Genomic DNA, 23,799 nt, shown 5'->3' with positions numbered 1-23,799 from the left:
GGAATGCACAAAGCTGTTCGTTGCTTGTTTCTTTTCAATTACACAAGCAAATCATAAATCCATTTTTATTAGAAAATTAAAAAACAGTGGGATGGAGGGAGGGCAGCCTGGAGGAGGGTCCTGAAGAGAACAGCCAGGCTGCGGCGGGGAGAAGGCAGGCAGGTGACGGCCTGAGAAACAAGCCAACCGACTGGAGCTGGCACCCCGGTCTCCTGTGGCCACGTGAGGTTCTCAGCTCTCAACACACCACTGACACCTTTCTAGAGACAACAGGTGACCACAAAAGGACCTCAAGTCCTGTCCAGGCCATCGAGTACTGTGCCACCAAAGCAGAGGACAGAGGTGGAGCAGGTGTGGAGGATGGTATCGGACCATCTCTCATACTCCAGTTAAATGTTTGTGAGCATCAGAACAGTCTCATTCTCCTTAAGTACTGATCTTACAACACACAAATATTACAAATATAAATGTATAAAGTACACTAATTCTGATACTACTTTTACTAGTGCTTTTATGAATAATATGTACCGGAGTTCTAGTTAAGGTTTCATTTTAAAAAAGAATTGCACTCCTAAAATTTTGATCTTTTTACATTTTTGAACTCTGAACTGTTTAAACATTTTCTCTTTTTAAGATGGCAATGAAACCGAAAGGCAAATAAGTTAAAACTGAGAATCCTTTAAAAGGCAATTTCTCCACTTTAGACAGACGTGGAATCAACGAACACTGGGGAAAGCACACGCGTGCACGGCTGTGCACACGCACACCAGCTGCAGCCCTTAACATGCAACACGGAGTCTGGGTTCACGGCAGGCATGGCAGAAGCAAAGAAAGCAATGAACGGGACAAAACGCCCCAACAGACCTTGATTTTATGGTGTTCAACAAATTCCCCGTAGGAGTTGACGTAGGCCACCGCCTTCTCCCTTAGAGCCCGCTGGTAGCTCCAGTTCAGAGAGCCGATGTGGTTCTGAATGGCTTTGGTCATGCTCTCCCAGTTGTGCTTCACTGAGGAGAAATCACCAGGGGGTGTGAAGGGGCTACACTGTCACCGGTAAGTCACATGGAACACACGAGCCACCCTATCTATCGCTTCAAGAATCAAGAAGTGAACAGAAGTTAGCAACTGAAAGCTTTTTTATGCCAGTCACGGCTTATACTTCTTCCTCTTTTATGATATAAAAGATGTGAAAAGCAGAGTTGTCAAAACAAGGAAAGCCCACGGAGGAGGGTGGGGAGCAGCCATCTCGCACCCAGGCCCCAGGGTCTCGAGGTACCAGGAACACCCCCAGGACAGGTGCGGGACACCTCCCCGGCCACTCCCCTCGGGTCCCCGGCGGGGCTGTGACAGTGAATGCCCCGCGTTGAGATGACCGAGTTCACCCACTTCCTGTCGAAGCCGGGGTGGGGTTGACGGAATCAAGATTCCTCCTCATCCTGGACCTTCTAGGTGGGGTCTCTTTCCTGGATTCGTCTCATCTGCCGATGCCGGTCCCCAAGGAGCCACCAGCCCAAGGCTCCCGTGAAGCTGGGGGAGGTCCCCAACGGCAAACCCATCCATCGGGGGGTGGTTCACCCTCTGGTCACATGTGGACCCGGACCCCTCCAGTGCTCTCGAGGGCCCCGCCCACTGGGATGTGGGACAGGAGGGCACAGGGAAGAGGCGGAGGTCGCAGTGCGCGGAGGCTCGGGCGGCGGCAGTGATCACGGCCCAGGCGCCACGTCACCCTGCCTAGGGCCTCAGTGGACAACAAGGCTCCTAAGACTTTGCAGTCCAGATGGCCATCCTGGTTACTACGTTCCCAGACCCCGTGCCCATGATCCCAGGGGGTTTGGACCAGCAATGATGACCATCTCTACACAGCTCACAGGGTGTGGGGCAAGGTGCCTCCTGTCCTGTGTCCCACCTCAAGGGCCACCTTCGCCACCTCCACTCCTCAAGGCTCCTAAGTGCCCCTCAGGTTGATGCTGGAAACCTCAGCACCAATTACGGGCACTAAGCCGCTCCCCTCCCCCCTCCCCTGTCCCTCCCCTCACCCGCCCCTCCCTCCCCCAGCAGGCTGTGCTGCTCCAGGGCAGAAGTGAGAGTTTCCTCATCTCTGCATCCTCAGAGCCTCACCAATAGGTATTTTGCAGATTTATTTTTTCTTGGCCACACTGCACGGCACGCGGGATCTAGTTCCCCAACGTGGGATCGAACCCACATCCCCTGCAGTGGAAGTGCAGAGTCCTGACCACTGGACCACCGGGGAAGTCCCACCAATAGGTTTTTTTTTTTTTTTTTTTTTTTTTTTTCTTTTTGAGGTATGCGGGCCTCTCACTGCTGTGGCCTCTCCCGTTGCGGAGCACAGGCTCCGGATGCACAGGCCCAGCGGCCATGGCTCACGAGCCCAGCCGCTCCGCGGCATATGGGATCCTCCCAGACCGGGGCACGAACCCGTATCCCCTGCATCGGCAGGCGGACTCTTAACCACTGCGCCACCAGGGAGGCCCCCACCAATAGGTTTTTATTGGTGAATTTGTTTTCCATTTTCATTAACCACACATACATAAACACTGATAAAAGAGAAAATGTCCTCACAGTAATGGATAAAATCCACACAATGACCCTTGCTATTCTGTTTTCTTTATATTTGAAAGAAATCTGAAAATAGTGATTATTCCCTCTCACACTCTGCTAAGGGTTTGAAATGGCAGAGGCTGCAACCACGCCCTCCCTAAGCACTAAGGCCCACGAAAGCAGGTTTCAACCGACCATCTTTGAGTTCTCTGGGCCTGGCTGGCACACGGTGGGCTCTTCACAAGTGTTTATTAAACTAATTTAAAACTAAACTACAGGGACTTCCCTGGCGGTCCGGTGGTTAGGACTCCACACTTTCACTGCCGAGGGCCCGGGTTTGATCCCTGGTCGGGGAACTAAGATCCCATAAGCTGCACAGCGCAGCCAAAAAAAACCCCCATAAAACTAAACTACAGAAATGTAAAGAGCAAGGATTTCTAAGGAACTCATTCTTTCTTCTTTTCTCCCCATCTATATTTTTACACGCTATCACCCACCTTGTTGATTGTACTCCCAGCCAAACTTCCTTGAGTCAGTTAGTGCCTGGCCCAAAAGGGCGGCTTGGTGCATCAGCTTCTTAGGGATGCAGCCGACGTTCACACAAGTGCCACCAAGACCTGAGAGAGAAAGTCACAGTTGTAACGTTGTGTGTGTGTGTGTGTGTGTGGTTTTGCGCACGTGCAGAGTGGGTGTTATTAAAACGTGGAAATGACAAACTTGACGGTCATGGGGTCACCATCACGCCCCACAACAACACGAAATGATTCACCAAACTTGTTGACCGAGGGTCCCTGAAGGAGGCCCAGGGATGTGCAAAACATGGATGTGCATGTGAACGGTTTTCTGGGGACAGAGTCCGAAACTTCAACTTGAGTCTGACCCACGAAGTGGTCAGCACCGCGTCAGGTTAATTAGGCCCACGCTGCACTGAGGCCAGGACTGTAGCCTCCAGCCTTTGCTTCTGCAAACCTGAGTCCTCCTCTGAGCCGGCACAGGTCCACCGCCAGCTGCCAGGTCACATCTACTCTGGGTCCTTCAACACCACGGGGCTATAAACAGAAGAGCCCTCTGAGAGGACACCTCTCCTGGTGTGCAGGTTAAGCGGGCTCTTTCTGGACAGGAGAGGGGACGGGGGCAGAGGAAGGAAGAAGAAAGACAAGCGTTCCAACCACACGAGCAAAGTTGAGGTGGATTACCTTTAATGTATGAAATTCCAGGCTAAATTTTTTTGAGTAAACTTGAACTTTAAAAAGCAACTTTCCCGGGGCTTCCCTGGTGGCTCAGTGGTTAAGAATCCACCTGCCAATGCAGGAGGCAAGGGTTCAAGCCCTGGTCTGGGAAGATCCCACATGCCGCAGAGCAATGCAGCCCACACATCACAACTACTGAGTCTGCGCTCTAGAGCCCACGAGCCACAACTACTGAGCCCACGTGCCACAACTACTGAAACCCGCGCACCTAGAGCCCATGCTCTGCAACAAGAGAAGCCACCGCAATGAGAAGCCCGCACACCACAACAAAGAGTAGCCCCCGGTCACTGCAACTAGAGAAAGCCCGTGCACAGCAATGAAGACCCGACACAGACATAAATAAAATAAATGAATTTATTAAAAAAAACAAAAACAAAAACCAACTTTCCCATTTTGTCAGGGTTCTGGCAGGAAACAGATGACACTCCAGCTGGGGAACTGAGGAGAGGGTAGGAATCATTACAGGGTGTGGCAGGAAGAGCAGTGGGTGGAAGGGGGGCTGCCAGCAGCCCCGTGAAGGGGTAAGCAACGGGGCCAGTGCCACCTGCCAAAGCTGGACCACGGGGGGAGAACCAGCCTGCAGTGCCCAGCGGGCCTGGAGACCCTGCCCTACGCTTCCTCCTCTGCTCTCCCCGTTACCCCGATGGCCACGCCCCAGCAGAAGCCAGACGGCATGCGGCCAATTCACCAGTTTGTGGGGAGAGCAGGGTACAGACAACGGGGATGGACCGAAGCATAGACAGAAAACACCCAGCACAAAACCTGTGCCTTCTATGCTACAGGGAAAAGAGTGTGGACAGGCGAGTACTCTTGTCTACAGCAAAGTCCCAGGCTGGGAGCTTGCTGTGCGTTACATTAAACGGACCTGGGATGACCACACACACTAACTCAACTGACCATCCTGCAGCCACTGGGGTCCGTGATAAAATCAATGCAGAAACACAGAAAAGCATCATGGCCAACTCAGGCGAGCACAACGGGGGGCACACACCACTGTGTGACCAAGACTGTGTGAAAACATCCATGCGTGTGCACAAAAATTATTCTGGCAGAAGTTTTGGAATACTGGGGTCATGGCATTTTTCCCTTTCGCACAGTCTTCCTTAATTCTTTTCCTATTATTCTTCCAGTGTCTCTTCTTGTTAACAGTGTGATTGGAGATTTAGTTTCCTCAACCCTGAAACAGGTGGGTTACACTCAAGAGTGCTGTGAGGACTGAGGGAGACTGAGCCGACAGAGAACCACTGCCGCGTGACGGTGGGAAGAGCAGCTCACCCCACAAGGTGCCCTGGGGCGACGGGACCACGAAGTCCAGCACCATGACGCTCCTCCCCAAAACGGCAGCTTCCTACGAAAACAGCCACAGACAGAGATCTTGTCATTTTCCTGACACTCCCCCGATTTCTCTCTCCCCTAAACGATGACTGTGTTTGTGATGAAACCCAGCTTTTCCTCTTCATTAAACCAGCTATGACATCAACAGAGTAGGGCCTCCCTGGTGGCGCAGTGGTTGAGAGTCCGCCTGCCGATGCAGGGGATACGGGTTCGTGCCCCGGTCTGGGAGGATCCCATATGCCGCAGAGCGGCTGGGCCCGTGAGCCATGGCCGCTGGGCCTGCGCGTCCGGAGCCTGTGCTCCGCAACAGGAGAGGCCACAACAATGAGAGGCCCGCATACCGCAAAAAAAAAACCAAAAACAAACAAACAAAAAAAAACAGAGTAGACTGGAACAGCATAAATGGCTTTTTTTTAAGTAGCAGAAGAAATGCTCATGGCAATCACCAGGAAAATTATCTTCGGGTGTCATTTTCTTCATACCTGAGCACACGCAAGGCCGCCAGAGCCACCACCAATGACAATGAGGTCGTAATCATATGCTGGATCTTCCTGAAGGAGCTTCTGTAATAAACCACTCTGATGTGCCTGAGGGTTAATCAAAGGACAGAACACAGTATGACTTGCTTTCAAATTATTTCTTTGTACCCTATGCTTAATCAGCATAAATTTCTTTTATAAAAACAGTTGACCTACAATTTATGTAAGTTGGAACTGTCAGTTTACCTGGATGGCATTCAGTTGGGTCCAACTAGTTAGAACAGATGCCAAAGCACATATATTTTGTTGGTTATCACCCAACAGTGAGGCATGTGTCCAATGATGGGGAGGTCATGGCCTTATATCCACGTCAGACAAGGTCATTTTGTAAGCAGCTCTGCTGCCCTTTTCTGTTTGCTCATCTCTGCTTTCCTCAGACCTTAACTGTAAAACTGAGATCATAGGTAACATTTAAACTAGCTCCTGATTTCTGCTCTACTGAATGCACGCAATACCTCGCCGGACCTGTTGACTCCTTTCCTGGATTAAAAGGAGTAAGAATGAAGGATTAAGTAGGTAAAGAATGACTGGCTCTCTATGCCCATCTTCCCCCCTTAGCAAATCTGCAGGGGGACCACGTGGGCAAGATGGCATCCAAAGGAAGCTCAGGAGAAGTCAGCAGGTCTGCACACAATGGAGAAATGACGAAGAATCTGACCTCCTGTCTTAATGATTAACTGAGATTATTTCCCTTTTCCCTTTAAAAACGTTCATGGCCAAGCAGAATCTTCCAAGTTGGTTTTGGGACATGGGTCCGCCTTCTCCCCAGATGGCTGGCTTTTCTGATTAAAGCAACTTTCCTTTCTACTAACACTTGCTTCTTGATATTGGCTTTCGAGTGGAGAGCAGATAAACCTGAGTTACAGAATAACTAAGTGCAGTTAAATAGCCAAGCACCATTTTTCAAGATCCTCTATATTTTGTTCACCTGTGCTAGTCTTCACTTTGAAAACAATTCTCATGCATCATCAGCAGGACATGCACTTTGAAGTTTTTCCTGGTTTCTCGTAAATTGACCTAAATCTTGTAACTTCCTATGCAACACAAACAACTTGCTTCTTCTGGTCAGGAGGCTGACCCTGCAGCACATTCTCTTGTCCACCTGGCCCTCCTTGTGGTCAGAAGAAGCTTAGATGAGGTCGGAGGCTCCACATGTGACTAAACAATAGTTCTGTCTGTGTGAAGTTGGCTGCTCAGTCCCAACACACCGGCTTTCGAACGGGCTCATCCTGGGAGCGCAATGGAAGTGCCACACGACCATAGACCCAGCAGATGTCTTGTGCATGGTCCCAAAGCCGGGTGGCCTCCTGACTCCTAGGGGCCCGTAGGGAAATCCACCTCCTAAACAGCTGCTGCCCAAGGGAGAGTCTTGCAGTCTCAAAGTAGAACTGACATCTCTACAGCCCCAGATCCACGCTCTGACAGCATTTTCCCAGCTAGGACTGGCAAGATCAGCAACTCCAAAGGTGTTTCGAGGCTATAAACTGTGGTTCTTACCACCACGTGAGCTGGGTTATAGCTTCCAGGACAGACAGAGCAGGCTGTCACTAGATAACAAGGCCAATCCCAGGTTAACATACAACGTAGACAATCGTTTTTCCCGACAAAAATATAATTCTTAATTGAAATCTAAATATAAGTATTTAATCAATCCCTGATTATTACCATTTGCCTACGCACATAAAGGATACAAGAGCAGAATTTTAATAAAAGCACACAACTAGTTAAAATACAGACCTTATTTAATAAATAACAATTTTTATCTACTTCACCGAATGATTCCTGTTCATTTCTGCATTCTAGGAACCAAATACGCAAAGCTTTGCACAGCTCGCAGGGTCAGCAGCCTTGGTAGGAGTCCTGTGCGCCCTGGACCAGGATGCGCATGTTGAGCTCATTTCACTACACCTTGAGGGGGGAAGAGGCCTCGTCTCCGTCCCGTCGGGAGGGAGAGAGCAGGTCTGTCCCACAACCTCACTCAAAACCTCCTCCTTCGCAGCGTCTGAAGCTTGAAGTCGTAGAAAAGCTAATTTCCATTAAAGTAATCAAGATGATCTGATAACCATCCTATAGGCTTTTGAGTTTACAAGCTCCAAAAGACACAAATGAATAGACTTCTAAACACCATCTCCTCCCCCTTTTAAATATTTTTTTTAAGACAAAATTTGAACCAACAGCATTCCAGAACACAAGAGACTGTCATTACCTGGAAAGTTCGGTCACATCCGCCCACGTGCACTTTATTCACAAAGATACTGGGCACGGTCCTCTGATTAGTGATCTCCGACAGCACCTCTTGAACACTGGCCCCATCATCTACGGAATAAAAGATTAAATATGTAAAACACTGCAAAGGTTCTAAGCCTTTGGGAGCTGAGCTGAAGTGTTAGGACACTCAGACACCCACGTTTGCATACCCACAAAGGTCAACATATCATAAAACTTTATAAATGATGACTCGAGAGGGGAAAACACTCAGGTGTTCAAAAGGAACCTTAAAGAATAAAGACGAGTCTACTGACTCCATTTTTTTTTTTTTTTTTTTGCGTTGTGTGGGCCTCTCATTATTGTGGCCTCTCCCGTTGCGGAGCACAGGCTCCAAACGCGCAGGCTCAGTGGCCATGGCTCACGGGCCCAGCCGCTCTGCGGCATGTGGGATCTTCCCAGACCTGGGCACGAACCCACGTCCCCTGCATCGGCAGGCGGACTCTCAACCACTGTGCCACCAGGGAAGCCCTACTGACTCTTTTTAAAATAAACACTTCTAAATTAGAATTTGATTTATAATCCAATGACTAGGCAGAGACAGATAAGAATCCTCTTTAAAGAGCAAACATAAAATAAGATCTGCTTTAACAGTGGTAACTCAGAAAATATTTCCTATAATTACATTTGAAAAATCTTTATGATCATAGTCTCTAAAAATAGAACTGGGCCATAAGTACTTCACGCACCCTACTTGGGATACTCTTTAGAAAAGTTTCAAAGATTCTAGAATACTCCACTTATTAAAGTGACCTGGCTAAAAGGAGGGGTGAAGTCCATGAAGGCTCAGATCAGGTGTTTGTTCACCATGACGTCTCCCACTCCTGCAAAACACATGCACGTGTCAAGTGCACAAATGACAGGAATTCAAAAGCATAAAGCTGGAAAACTGACGTGTTGCCCCTCACGGGGTAATACCCTCAGGAAACAGGGGCAGATTCACTTCATTTATCACAGCTTCATCTACTGTGCTAGAAAGTTGGCAGACACATCTGAAATGCCTGAAGGACTTCCAGCTTACTGGCTTATACATCTTCCTTCTAGTCCCTCCCCTCAAATGCAAAAAACATAAACAAAAAAAATCTACGCAGATTATTTTCATATACAGGTTCATTCTCTGCGGGGTTGAATGTAGATGAAATCAGCTCGTCTAAGCGAAAGAGACAGGAGTAAATGGAATTGAATGAGGCAAAGGGAAAGAAGTCAGTCTTGTTGACGTTTATTACAAACAACAACGTGTACTAATCATTCTACTTACCAACTTGATCAAGTTCCAAGATGTTACAGTCAACTCCCAGAGAAGAAAAGAGTTCTTTAACCTGCAACAAAAATGCACCTAAGGTTTACTCTCCCAAAGGTTAGACAGAGCTATGAAATACGGGCATAGTGACAAGGGGTGTTCACAACAGATGTTCAGGAACATGAGCTCTGGTCTACGTTCTCCCCCCTCCTCTACGCGTCCTTCCCAGGAAAACCTCACCCCATCTCTGGTCTATGCTCTCCCCCCTCCTCTATGCATCTTCCCAGGAAAACCTCACCCCACCTCTTTCCTTCCTTTACAATCTGCATTCTCGATTTCCAAATCTGTAACTTTTGCCCAAATCCCCTTTCTGAACTCAGGACGAGCAATATTTCTCCACCTGGCTGACACAGGTACCTCACGTGCAGCATGCCCCACATAAAATTCATCTGTTCCCACATCACTTTTCCTCTTTGCGTTTTCTGTCAACAGTCATTAAGCCATTCAACAAATACTCATCCACCACACACCTACTATAGAGGTCACCCATTGTTCTACCTACTCAAGATACAACAATGAGAAAGACACCATCCCTGCCCTCCAGTAGGGGAAATGGACAATTCCACCCTGTCACCATTCGCCAGTTGCTTGAACACAAAACCCTAGGTCCCTGCTACTCAGATGGGGGACCAGCAGCGTGGGCATCAATAGGAGCCGTCAGACATGCAGACGCAGGCCCTGCATGCTGATCTGCGTTTCGAGAACTTTGCAGAGCGTGGACTGTGAGTCATTCCAGCGCTTCCCTCTCCTGCAGTGTCTTCCTCCCCTCACGAACCCCTCATCCATCCCATTAATTACTAAGTCTCGACAGTCCTCTACATGGAGCTAGTTCATCTTTCCAGTTCCCCACAGTCGCTGTCCTCAGCCAGTGATACCCACCACGGGAATTTCTCAGCTCCCTCCTAGGGGCTCTCTAGGTTGCAGCTGATGAGGTCAGCTTTCAGCAGGGCTCCAACCCTTCAACGCCCTCAGCCCTCAAGGTAAAGCCCAGGGGCTCCAATTCCAGGATGGAGGCGTGAGGAACTTGGCAGAAGTGCTCCCTGGCAAACGTCCACAACTGGTGGAACGTGTTTAAAAAGAGCCACTTAAAGTCTCTCGAAATTGAGGGCACACAGCAAATAAGGAAACATTTATTGAAGAAAATCTACTAGATGTCAGTAAGAGAGGAGTCTGAGGCACCTGAGCTGTGACCTGCGCCTTCCCTCCTCTGCCCCCGTCAGCGTGATGGAAGCTCCACTTCAGGTGAACGCGGCTAAGGGAACGAGACTGCCTGTTCCCTGAGATCCCAGCCACCAGAAGGGTCAGGCCACCACCATTTCCCAATCTCCCCACAGCTCTGGGTGGCAGAGGCTATATTCCCGGGGAGCGTGGCCAGCAACATGGGAAAAGCTCCCTTCCTTCAACCACCCCCACTAATAAATCCAAGTTTCTATCCCAGGCAAAAATGCCGGGGCCCTGATCCCCCTGGCCCCAGCCCACTGGTGGGGCCAGGTTCCAGGCTGGGAGAGGCCACCGCCTCACCAGAGCTGCCCATAAAGCAGGTTGTCCCTCCAAGACAAGGGGCTCACTGTCCCCACCCCAGCTCTGGAGCAAGGTCTCAGAGACTCTGCTCAGGGCAAGAGGTAAACCACAAGACCAGAGAGCTCCAAAACTCTACCCAAAGGAACGGGCTTTATTTGAAACAGACTGTGGGGAAGTTCAAGTCTAAAGGTGCAACTGAAACAATGGAGATTTCAGTGGTGAGCAGTTAAGGGTAGGCTGGTAGCTCCATCCTCTGTAGCCAGCTGGTTTACCAGAGAGCCAGGGAAGGACAGATCGAACAACCACCCTTCTAGGGTCAGAACAAACTGCAAATTTGCCTCAAAAACTACAGCTGCAAAGGGGCCCAGATTTAATTAGATCAGCAAATGGAACAATTTACACACCAGGGCATTGTCAAAAACAGCAGAGCAACCAACCTGCAATTAGTGGAGCCTAACACCTGGCATGACACTGACAGGGTCAGAAAATATAACACAGATGCCCAGCAAGAGCCCTGCTAGCTAAACCCCTGTTATCCCAGGGTGGCTGCGCAGACCCAAGGCTGCACCTCTGAGGAGCATGGGAGGCTCCATCTTCAGGTGGAAACAAACTTCCCCCAAATAATCCAGCCAACGCACTACAAAGAAATAAACAAGCAAGCAAAAACAAGCCACAGAGAAGGAGGGGGCCCGTATCTGGAGTTGCTATCATACATTACCTAAAATATCCTGGTTTCAACAAAAAAAAATTACCAGACACACAAAGAAACAGGAAAGTGGATCCATACACAGGAAGAAAAGCAGGCACGAGAACCTGCCTCTGAGAGGTCCCAGAGAGCATGATGAACCGGCAAAGCAGCCACTGTAAATACATTAGAGGAACCAGAGAAAAGTTTGCTTCAGGAGATATGAAGGAAGGCACGATGCTGACGTGTCATCCAGTAGAAAAGATCAATGAAGAGACAGAAATCATATAAAGGAACCAACCGGAAATTATGGGAAAGTACAGTAACCAAAATCAAAATCCCACGAGAGTACCTCAGCACTAGACATGAACTGGCAGAATTAGCAAAGCGGAGGACACATCAGTGGAGATTATGCAGCCTCAACCACAGAGAGAAAAGACAAAGGACAGAACCTTAGAGAAATATGGGACTGCACAATGTACGCATGGTGTGAAAACCAGTAAGAGACAGAAAGAAAAGGGCAGAAGAAATATTTGAAGAGATTCACAAAAATATCCCAAATTTGATGAAAAACTGCAATCTAAATCCAAGAAGCTAAACGATGTCAAAGTAAGAGAACTCAGTGAAGCTCTGGAAACTGGTCAGAGACCTACAGCAACCAAGTGAATGCTCAGTGAAGAAAGAGCCACATTTAAATGGGAGAGAATTCTGTGGCACCTTCCATCTCCCCAGTGCTGCACAGCACAGTAAGAGGGGAGCAGCAGCCTGGGCCCCCGGTCTCTTTCACAGCGTGGAGAGAGCAGAGAGGCCCTCGCCCCCACGTGAGGGCTGCCTGAAGGACTGGTCTTGGTGAAGCCTAACTGAGACTGAGTGAAAAGCACACATACAGACCCAGGGAAGATGTCCAGAAAAGGCCTCAGAAGAGCTTAGGCCTCCATGCTGCACTGGTTAGGGCAAGTCTTCCTTAACTTGGAGCTGGTCTGTGAAGACTGGGAGAGGTGGCCGTATTTATAATGCCACATTTTCAAGAAAAGATCACATGCATACAAAGAAACAGAAAAAATGGCCCACTCAAAGGAAAAAATGAATCTCCAAAAATGTCCCTGAACACATATAGACTTCATTCTTACTAGACAAAGACTTGAAAACAACTGTCTTAAATATGCCCAAAGAGGAAAACACAAAGAGCTAAAGGAAATCAGGAAAATGATATATGAATAAAATGAAAATATCAGCAAAGAGATAAAAATAACCAAACAGAAACTCTGAAGGTGAAAAATACAATCAATGTATTATAAAATTCACTAGATGAATTCAAGAGCAGGCTCAACCAGAGAGAAGAAAAAAGCACCAAACTTGAAGACAGGCCCTTTGAAATGATTAGGTCTGAGGAGGAAAAGGGAAGAAGAAAAATGAACATGGAGCAAGTGACTTGAGGGACACCATTAAACAATATACACGTTATGGAAGCCACAGAAGAAGAAATGGGGCAGAGAGCTTATCTGAAGAACTAATGCCCCCAAACTCTCCAAATTCGAGGAAAGACATGAATATACACATACAAGAAGCTCAAAAAACCCCAAGAAGGGGACTTCCCTGGTGGCATCGTGGTTAAGAATCTGCCTGCCAATCCCTGGTCCAGGAAGATCCCACATGCTGTGGAGCAACTAAGCCCGTGCGCCACAACTACTGAGCCTGCAAACCACAACTACTGAGCCCACGAGCCACAACTACTGAAGCCCGAGTGCCTAGAGCCAGTGCTCCACAACAAGAGAAGCCACCACAGTGAGAAGCCTGCACACCGCAACAAGAGTAGCCCCTGCTTGCTGCAACTAGAGAAAGTGCACACATAGCAATGAAGACCCAATGCAGCCGAAAATAAATAAATAAAATAAATTTTAACAAGCCCCAAGAAGGATAAACACAAAAAGACTCACACCAAGACACATTATAATCAAAACGTCAAAAACCAAAGACAAAGAGAGAATCTTGAAAGTAGCAAGAGAACAGCAGCTCGTCACCTACAAGTGATCCTCATTAAGGTTATAAGTGGATTTCTCAGTAGAAACCTCATAGGCCAGAGAGAGCTGGATAATATATTTAAAGTTCTGAAAGAAAAAAACCAAAAACAACAACAAAAAAACAACTATTAACCAAGAATTCTATATCTGGCCAAAAAACAAAAAAAAAAAAGTCCTTCAAAAATGAGGGAGAAGCTAAGACTTTCTCAGATAAACAAAAGTTGAGGGAGAACATTAATACTAGACCTGTCTTGCAAGAAATGCTATAGGCAGCCCTTCAAGTTGAAACGAAAGCATGCTAGACAGGAATGCAAAGCCATAGGAAAATACAAAGTTCTCACATAAAGGTAAACATATACAAACATACAGACCAGTAGTACTGTAATTTTAGCTTATAATTACATTTTTTACTCTTCTATTGGATTTAAAAAACGTAAGTCAGAAAACAACTGTAAGTCTATGGATACACAATATATAAAGATGCAATTTGTGACATAACATGGAGGGATGAAGGGGGAGGGGTCAGAACTGTACAGGAGGAGAGTTTTTGTACGTGATGGAAGTTAAACTGCGATCCGGTTACAATAGATCATGTATTTAGGACGGAATATGTAATTCCAATGGTAACCACAAAAATACCTACAAAATATACACAAGGGAAACAAGAAGGGGGTCAAAGAGTATCATTACAAACAATCAACCGGACATACAGGAAGACAGTCAGAGAGGAAATGAGGGCCAAAAACTGTAAGCTACGCAGAAAACAAAGACCCAAATGGCAAAAGCAAGTCCTTCCCTAACAGTAATTACTTTAAATGTAAATGGATTAAACTCCCCAAACGAGACACAGACTGACAGAATGGATAAAAAGACAGGATCCAACATTATGCTGTCTAGAAGAGACTCACTTTAGAGCTAAGGACACACATAGGCTGAAACTGAAAGGATGGAAAAGCCATGCCTAGCGGATAGTAACCAAAAGAGAGCTGGAATGTTTATACTAATATAAAACAAAATAGACCTTACACCAAAACTGGTATAAGAGACTAAAAAGGACATTATACAGTTTATTATTATTATTATTATTATTTATATATATCTTTGGCTGCGTTGGGTCTTTGTTGCTGTGCACGCGCTTTCTCTAGCTGCGACGAGCAGGGGCTACTCTTCTTTGTGGTGCGTGGGCTTCTCATTGTGGTGGCTTCTCTTATTGCAGAGCATGGGGTCTAGGCACATGGACCTCAGTAGTTGCAGCACACAGGCTCAGGAGTTGTAGCACGTGGGCCCTAGAGCATGAAGGCTCAGTAGTTGAGGCACGCGAACTCTAGCTTACACAGGCTTCAGTAGTCGTGGCACGTGGGCTCAGTAGTTGTGGCTTGTGGGCTCTAGAGCACAGGCTTGGGAATTGTGGCACAGGGGCTTAGTTGTTCCACAGCATGTGGGATCTTCCCAGCCCAGGGATCAGAGCCATGTCCCCTGCATTGGCAGGCAGATTCTTAACCACTGCACCACCAGGGAAGTCCAAAAAGCACATTATATGTTAAAAGGACATTGTATGTCAATTTACCAAGAAGACATAACAATCATAAAAATATATCCACCAAACCTCAGAGCTTCTAAATATATGAAGCAAACACTAACCAAATTGAAGAAAGAAACGGATAGAACTAAATTATAGTAGAAGACTTTAATATTCCACTTTCAAAAATGGATAGAACAACCAGACAGAAGTACAATTAGGAAACAGAGGGCTGAAAGAACACAGTAGACCAACTGGACCTAACAGACACATTACATAACACTCCACCCAAAAAACATAGAATACACATTCTTCTCAAGTAAACATGGAACATTCTCTAGGATACATCATAGCCTAGGTCACAAAAGAAGTCTTAATAAAAAGATTAAAATATATAAAGTATCTTTTCTTATCACAGTAGAATGAAACTAGAAATCAAAGCAGAAGGAAAACTAGAAAATTCACAAATATGTGGAAATTAAACATCACACTCTTAAACAATAAGTCAAAGAAGAAGTCACAAGGGAAATCATAGAATATCTTGACAAATGAAAATGAGAACACAACATACCAAATCTTATGGGATGCAGTGAAAGTAGTGATAAGAGAAAAACTTACAGCTATAGATGTTTACATTAAAAAAGAAGAAAGACCTTAAATCAACAACCTAACTTTACATCTTAACTAGAAAAAGAACAAACTAAACTCAAAGCTAGCAAAAGAGAGGAAATAAGAGCAGAGATAAACAAAATAGAGAATAGAAAAACAAAATAGAAAATTAACAAAACCAAGAGTTGGTTCTTTGAAAAGATCTACAAAATCGACATGCCTTTAGCTAGATTGACTAAGAAAAAAATAGAGAAGACTCAAATAACTAAGATCTGAAATGAAAGAGGCAACATTACTACTGTTTCTACAGAAATATTACAAGACAGTACTCTGAACACTCTAACACTAACAAATCAGACAACCTAGATAAAACTGATAAATTCCTAGAAACATGGAACCTACTAAGACTGAATCATGAATAAGTAGAAAAGGTGAGTACACCTGTAACTATTAAGGAGACTGAATCAGTAATCAAAAGCCTCCCAATGAAGAAAAGCCCAGGACCGGATGGCTTCACTGGTGAATTCTACTGAACATATAAAGAAGAGTGAACACCAATCCTCCTCAAACTCTCCCAAAAATTTGAAGAGGGAACACTTCCAAATTCATTCGATGAGACTACCATTGTCCTGATACCAAAGCCAAAGACACCACAAGAAAACAATGGACCAATATCCCTCATAAATATTGACTGAAAAATCCTCAACAAAATAAATACTAGCAATAGGAATTCAACAGAGTATTAAAACTATTATACACTATGATCAAGTGGGATTTATTCCTAGAATGCAAGGGTAGTTCAACATACAAACATAGATTAATGTAGTACACACCACGTTAACAGAATGAAGAGAAAAAAACCCACAAGATAATTTCAATGGATGCAGAAAAAGCATTTAAGAAAATTCAACACTCTTTCATGATAAAAACACTCAACAGACTAAGAATAAAAAGAAATCACCTCAGCATAATAAAGGCCATATAAAAAAGCCCACAGCTAGCATCAGACTTGATGGCAAAAGACTGAAAGCATTTCCACTAAGATCAGAAACAAGACAAGGATGCCCACTTCCACCATTTCTACTCAATATAGTACTGGAAGTCCTAGCTAGAAAAATAAGGCAAAAAATAAAAGTAATAAAGGGCAACCAAACTGGAAAAAAAAAGTAAAATTATCTCTGTTCACTGACAAAATGATCTTATATGTATAAATTCCTAAAGATTGTACAAAATACTGTTATAACTAATAAAAAATTTAGGAATGTTTAGGATACAAAGTCAACACACAAAAATCAGCTGTTTTTCTATATACTAATCATGAATAATCCAAAAAAAGAAATTTAAAAAATAATTCCACTTACAACATCATGAAGAAGAACATTTAGGAATAAACTTAACTAGGAGGCAAAGACCTGTGCACTAAAAACTACAACACACTGCTGAAACAATTAAAGAAGATACCAATAACTGCAAAGAAATCCTATGTTCACAGATTAGAAGACTTAATATTGTTAAGATTTCAATACTGCCCACCCAAAGTGATCTAATCTCTATCAAAATCCCAACAGTGATTTTTGCAGAAATAGAAAAATCCATCCTAAAATTCATATAGAATCTCAAAAGAGCCCTGAATAGCTGAAAAATTCTTGATAAAGAAGAACAAAGTTGGAGGTTTCACACTTCCTGATTTCAAAAATTGCTACAAAGCTACAGTAACCAAAACAGTGTGGTACTGGCATAAAGACAGACATGAAGAGCAGCAGAAGAAAATAGAGAGCCAAGAAATAAAGGCTCACATATAAGGTCAAATAACTTTCGGCAATGGTGTCAAGACCATTCAATGGGGAAATGACAATCTTTTCAATAAATGGAGCTGAGAAAACTGGATATCCATATGCAAAAGAATGAAATTGGACACTTACCTAACACCATATACAAAAATCAACTCAAAATGGATTAAAGACTTAAATGTAAGAGCTAAAACTATAAAACTCCTAGAAGAAAACATAGGACAAAAGCTCTATGGCACTGGATTTGGTGGTATTTTGCATATGACACCAAAGGAATAGGCAGCAAAAGAAAACAGAGAAATTGGACCTCATGAAAGTTAAAAATTTTGTGCCTTAAAGGACACTATGAACTGAGTAAAGAGGCAACTCCAGAATTGGAGACATATTTCAAATCATATATCTGATAAGGGATTAACATATAAAATATATAGAGAACTATAACTAAACAAACAAGAAAAACCCCAATTTAAAAATTGACAAAGTACTTGAATAGACAGTTCTCCAAAAGAGATAATGTCCATTAATAAATGGTCAATAATCATGTGAAAAGATATTCAACATCATTAATCATTAGAGAAACGCCAATCAAACCATAATGAGATATCGCTTCACACCCATTAGGATAACTATTATCAAAACAAAAACAGTATAAAAAACAGAAAATAACAAGTGTTGGCCAGGATGTGGAGAAACTGGAACCTTTGTGCACTGCTGGTGGGAATTTAAAATAGTATGGCCCCTATGGGAAACAGTATGGCGGTTCCTAAAAAAATTAAAAATATATAGAAATACCATATGCGCCAGCAAATCCCCCTCTGGGTATAAGCCCAAAAGAACTGAAAAGAGACCCAAACAGATATTTGTACACCCATGTTCACAGCAGCAATAGTCACAGTAGCCAAAAGGTGGAAGTGACCCACTTGTTCATCGATGGATGAATGGATAAAGAAAATATGGTCTATACAGACAGTGGAATAGTATTCAGCCTTAAAAAGGAAGGGAACTGTGACCCATACTACAATACAGATGAACTCTGAGGACATCAGACTAAATGAAATCAGCCAGTCGGAAAACGACAAATACTGTATGATTCCCTTTATATGAGGTCCCTAGAGGAGTCAGATTCCTAAGACAGGAAGCAGATGGCGGGGCCAGGGGCTGGGGTGGGGGACGGGGAGTTACTGTTTAATGGGGACAGAGTGTCAGCTGGGGAAGATGAAAACAGTTCCGTGGTTGCCTGGTGGTGATGGCTGCACAGCAACGCGAATGTGCTTGACGCCACTGAACTTAAAACGGTAAACCTTATGCTACGTGTATTTTACTACAGAACACAAAAGCTAACCAATGGAAGTATACATTTTTAATCCACAGATGTATGAATTAAGGGTTGGGGAAAACATGGCTTACAGTTAATATGGGGAAGGGGCTAAAACATGAGCGCGTGTTTTTCACTATTTCCTTTGGGCCGTGGTCTTGCATGTGGCTCACAGGCAGTTCCCGCCTGGTCAGGTGCCCACACGTGCAGCCCACTCCACACAGTTACCAGATTCCAGGTCACAGGTCAGACCCTTTCACTCCTCACAAGTCTGACATCATGAAGTCCACGCCTACCACCACGCATTTTTAGATCTCAATACTGCTGAGAAACTGAAGTTCGGCCATTTGCCACTTTACTCTCCTGATTCCCTTTCATACACCCTGTGTTCAGCCCCACTATTTTCATGGCATCATGTCCTACCTTTGCTTATAGGAACTCCTCAGCTAGATGCTATTCCTTGCCTACATCCACCTGATCCCTCAAGGACCAGCTTAAACATCACGTCCTTAATTTTTCTGATCCCCACAGAAGCAGCTGTTTTTGTCTCTCATTCCCACAGCACCTGTCTTGCACACACGTTTCTTTGGGTACCTGAGAACTGGCTGATCACAGCTCCATTAGACCATGAGTTCTCGGGAGGCAAGGCCACAGTTTATTCATTTCTGCAGCCCAAAACACTAAGCACCCAGTAACACTTGCTGAATGACATTAGCGGCCCAATAAAGGAACAAACCTCTCTACCTGACTCTGCACAGGTAGGGATGTGGAATACGGTGTCCAGTCTGGGTGACACATTTAAGCGGTTCATGGTCAAACTATTGCACAATCCATTTAGCGAAGGGTCACATGTAGAGACAAATGACATAAACACATGAAAAGCTTGGCCAGGAAAGAAAAACACTCAGGGAAAATACTGAAATATCTGCCATCCAAGTAGAAGCCAGATATTTAATTCTGTGCACTGGAGCAACAATCACCTCCAAAAGTGAGTAAATGTTTCAGGGAGACAGATTTCGGCTCAATTTTTTAAAAGTTCCAGTAAACGGAGCTGTCCAATTATGTAACAGGACTCAAAGTAGTGGCCACGTTGTTGGAAGGGGTGACACACACAGAACAGAAAATCATCTGTCCTAAGATTTTCTGTGTCAGCAAAAGTTTGACCAGAACAATCTAAGGCTGTTTATTCACTCAGCTCACTTACCTGCCTCATACTACTATAGGCCCCAGTGACACAGCAGTGGCCAGGCACAGTTCTAACCGCTTGGCCCTTTTATAAGCTCCAAAGGACTACTTAAATACGTAGAGAAAGAAGACAGAGGCTAGAAAGAGACCAACACATATGTGAGAACCTGAGAGGTGATGAGTGAGCATTCAAACCACCGTGGAAAGAATGGACTCTCCAAAAAATGAAGCAGGGACAACTGACAAGTTATAAAGGAAAAAATGAACTGGATCCCCACACGTCCTCAGCTTCAAGTCCAGGTGGAATTAAAGAAGAAGGTTTCTTAAATAAGACACAAAAAGCACAAACCAGAAAAGAAAAAGAGTGATAGTCAACCATGTTAAACTTCCAAACTTCAGTTAACCAAAAGATCCCAAAAAGAGAGTAAAAAGAAAAGCCAAATCTGGGTGATTTTCCAATACATATCACCAGAGGACTAGTATCCAAAATACATAAAGAACGCCTATAAATCAGTAACAATAAATAAACAAAACAACCTAATAGAGAAATAAGCAAAATATCTGAACGTTTTGCAGAAGAGGAAGCTCAAATGACCCGTAAACACGTGAAAAGATGTTCAACGTCATCAGGGAAATGCAAAGCTAAAGCCACAATGAAATACTATCTCATAAATGCCAGAATGGCAATAATTAAATATATCAACAGTTGGCAAGGATGTAGAGTAATGGGAACTGTTAATACCCTGCCAGCGGCGGGGTAAGTGGTAAGACCACGTGGAAAAACATTTTGGTATCACCTCGTTAAGGAAGAAATCATGCTTCCTCTGTGGGCCAGCCGTTCATCTTCAAAATGCCTACTCTAGGGCTTCCCTGGTGGCGCAGTGGTTGAGAGTCCGCCTGCCGATGCAGGGGACGCGGGTTCGTGCCCCGGTCTGGGAAGATCCCACATGCCGCGGAACAACTGGGCCCGGGAGTCATGGCCGCTGAGCCTGCGCGTCCGGAGCCTGTGCTCCGCAATGGGAGAGGCCACAACAGTGAGAGGCCCGCGTACTGCAGGAAAAAAAAAAAAAAAAAAAGCCTACTCTAAAATAGCGAGTCTTGTGTACGTGCACCGGGCCATACGGTAAGAATAGGCATAACCATGTTGTATTGGAGAGCAAACTAGAAACAGCAGAACTGATACACTGTGGTTATGAGTCATCCTAGGGAAGACTACAGTAATGAAAAAGAACAAACCCCAGTTACAGGTACTAACATGCATCAATCTCTAAAACATAACTGCTGAAGGAAAAAAGTGCAGAATACAAATGCATGATTCTACTTAACATAGAGTACTAAAACAAGCCAAAAGGAACAAGGTACGGTTTAACGATACATATGTTTGGCGGCAAAACTGTAAGGAAAAGCAAGGAATTCTCGCTAGTGGTCACCCTGGTTGTGGTGGGGGGGGCTGGGGGGTGGTATGAACCAGGGGATCAGGAGGCTCCTGCCGGAGTGTGGTCTTCCTAGAGAAACTGGAAGGAGCACGTGCGGGATACACGTTTGCCTGAACAACGTATAAGTCAATGGAAATCTGAAAATAAGATTGAAAATCGTAATTTCACGCACCTATCCCAACAGTTTATGCTTGTGCATCTTCCGCGTATTATTTCGACTCTCAATAACGTGAAGTATAGCTCAAATACGCAGTGCAACCATACAGATGGGTCTGTCTTCCAGAAGATCACTGCTCAAACTCACAACACAGGTGCAGTGAGGGGCCGCGTGCAGTCCGGCCCAAACTGCCGCTGAGGCGCCAAGAGGATGAGGGGCACGCGGTCGGGACGGGACCAGCGCCGGCCTCTCCCCGCTGCTCTCCTCCCAGAACAGGACCGGTGAGGCCTTTTCCCTCCGGATCCCCCGCCCACGTCCACCAGGCTCGCGGCCAGGGCAGGACAGCGGCTCTCGCCCGCAGGCCCGTCCGGAGGCTGAAGGCAGGACCGCGTGGCCCAGCCGAGGACAGCAGGGCCGGTGTAGCCTTCCAGACGGGGTCCGCGGGCGAGGGCGGAACGGACGGGCCCGAGGCCCGGGGAGCGGGCGGACACGGACCAGCGGACCCGGGCAGGGGTGGGGGGTCGCGGAGGCGACGGACCAGTGGGCCTGGAAGCCCGTACCCGCCTACCCGCGCACTGTGCGGACAGTAGCTCTTGCTGAAGATGACCACTCGGTGGCCCTCGATAAGGCCCAGCAGGCGGCGCCGAAGCTCCTCGCGGGCCGCGGAAGACAGGCGGCTGGTCCCGGGGGCGGACAGGCGGGCCCGGCGCCCGGGCGGCGACCGCGGCACGGATACGCCGCGGACATTGCCCAGTCGGCGGTTGGGGGCGGCGCCGCTCGCTGGTCCCGGGGACGTCTGCGCCCGCGAGGGCGGCGGCGGCTGCGGCGGCAGCTGCGCCAGGGCCGCGGTGTCACTCCCGGCTGGGCCGGGCCTGCCCGAAGAGGAGACACCGGCTCCGGCAGAGCAGACGAAAGTTAGGCAGGGACCCCGAGTGCCGCCCACGCCCTGCAACGGCCGCTGGCTCCGCCCCGGCTCGCCCCGGCCCGCCCCCGGCGCATGCGAACTAGGTCTCTGCTCGGCCTCTGTGGGGACTTGCCTGCCCTTCGCAAAGGGGCGGGTGCCGAGCTATATGGTCTTGTTATCCCAACGTTGGTACGCGCACCGCGGGACCGCCCAGTCTCCGTGTGACCTCCCAGGGGTGACCCCTGTGGAGGACTTACTTCCACTCCACAAACCCCTTTAGGCCACCTTAAAAATAGATATATGGTCTTCAGTGAGGATGGATGTCTCAATCTTTGGAAAGAGTGAATAAATAAAACCATCTTTAGGAAAGATGGCTATTTTTTAAAGCTTATATCCAGCAAAGTAAATAAAAATACTACTGTGTTTCTTATCTCTACCAAGTTTTTAAAGGAATTTCCTAGGTCGCTACCCCTCAGTCCCATACTGCATAGAATTCTGGAGGCACTTCTAATAAAGGGACCCTGAAATCATCTGTGCCAGAACAGGAATCCTGTATCCATCATTTGGGTGGCTGGGTGGGGGATCTCAGGGCTAACTTGCTCACCATGACTTACAGCCCCCTGTGGATGTAGGATGAATGTATTAAACCCCAATAAAGAGAGATATTCAACCACAAGACCAGCAGGCGTGGCCTGGTCCCTCGCAGGGGTCATCTCCTGACACCTTGTGGTTCCCGGTGCTTCAGCCACACTGGCTTTCTCCCTGTGCTTCAGTTACGTCAAACACAGTCCCGCATTAGGGTCTTTGCATTTTCTTTTCTTTTTTTTTTTTTTTTTTTTTTTTTCTGTACGCGGGCCTCTCACTGTTGTGGCCTCTCCCGTTGTGGAGCACAGGCTCCGGACACGCAGGCTCAGCAGCCATGGCTCACGGGCCCAGCCACTCCATAGCATGTGGGATCTTCCCGGACTGGGGCACGAACCCGTGTCCGCTGCATCAGCAGCGCCACCAGGGAAGCCCTGCATTTTCTGTTTACTCAGCCTAGATGTTCTCCCTCATCCAGCAAATCTAGCTTTTTCTAGGGGGCAGTATGAGAGGGAGATGCCTGAGGTCATTTCTCAGGCAGGCTGAGGTCAAACCAGGTCTCCTGCTGACCATTCACTCACAGCCCCTTGCAGGTTCCTTTCTAAGTATCACCTACTTTACTGTGGAATTGGCTTTATGGCTACAAATATGATAGTAAGGAGAAAGGGCTGCCTACAGCTTCAACTTAGGTTTATTGTCCTCAACACCCTTGTGCCAAATTTGTTATCTACTTGGCCCTGAGGATGGCTCTAACCTTAGTTTTCAAAATTTAAGAGTTTCACAGGCTTCCTTACGATGAAACATCCCGTCCCCTCCCCGTCCTCAGC

The 23,799-nt window shown here is 46.3% G+C and overlaps 1 protein-coding gene across 1 annotated transcript in view; it reads right to left on the bottom strand.

Annotated features, from left to right (window-relative positions):
- TXNRD3 (thioredoxin reductase 3) overlaps positions 1 to 22,872 on the bottom strand; it is a 43,599-nt gene extending 20,727 nt beyond the window's left edge. The window contains exons 1-8 of the mRNA XM_060111514.1: positions 22,860 to 22,872; positions 22,055 to 22,509; positions 9,207 to 9,267; positions 7,890 to 7,999; positions 5,627 to 5,731; positions 5,085 to 5,157; positions 3,057 to 3,176; positions 865 to 1,007 (exon numbers count right to left, since the gene is read on the bottom strand). Coding sequence (XP_059967497.1) covers positions 865 to 1,007; positions 3,057 to 3,176; positions 5,085 to 5,157; positions 5,627 to 5,731; positions 7,890 to 7,999; positions 9,207 to 9,267; positions 22,055 to 22,509; positions 22,860 to 22,872 — 1,080 coding nt within the window. The remainder of the gene's footprint in view (positions 1 to 864; positions 1,008 to 3,056; positions 3,177 to 5,084; positions 5,158 to 5,626; positions 5,732 to 7,889; positions 8,000 to 9,206; positions 9,268 to 22,054; positions 22,510 to 22,859) is intronic.
- Between the last annotated feature and the right edge of the window lie 927 nt (positions 22,873 to 23,799).

Source organism: Mesoplodon densirostris, chromosome 10 (assembly GCF_025265405.1).
Source record: "Mesoplodon densirostris isolate mMesDen1 chromosome 10, mMesDen1 primary haplotype, whole genome shotgun sequence".
Lineage (NCBI taxonomy): Eukaryota > Metazoa > Chordata > Mammalia > Artiodactyla > Ziphiidae > Mesoplodon > Mesoplodon densirostris.
The sequence above is the reverse complement of the archived record's forward strand: the minus strand, read 5'-3'. Positions and strand labels throughout refer to the sequence as shown.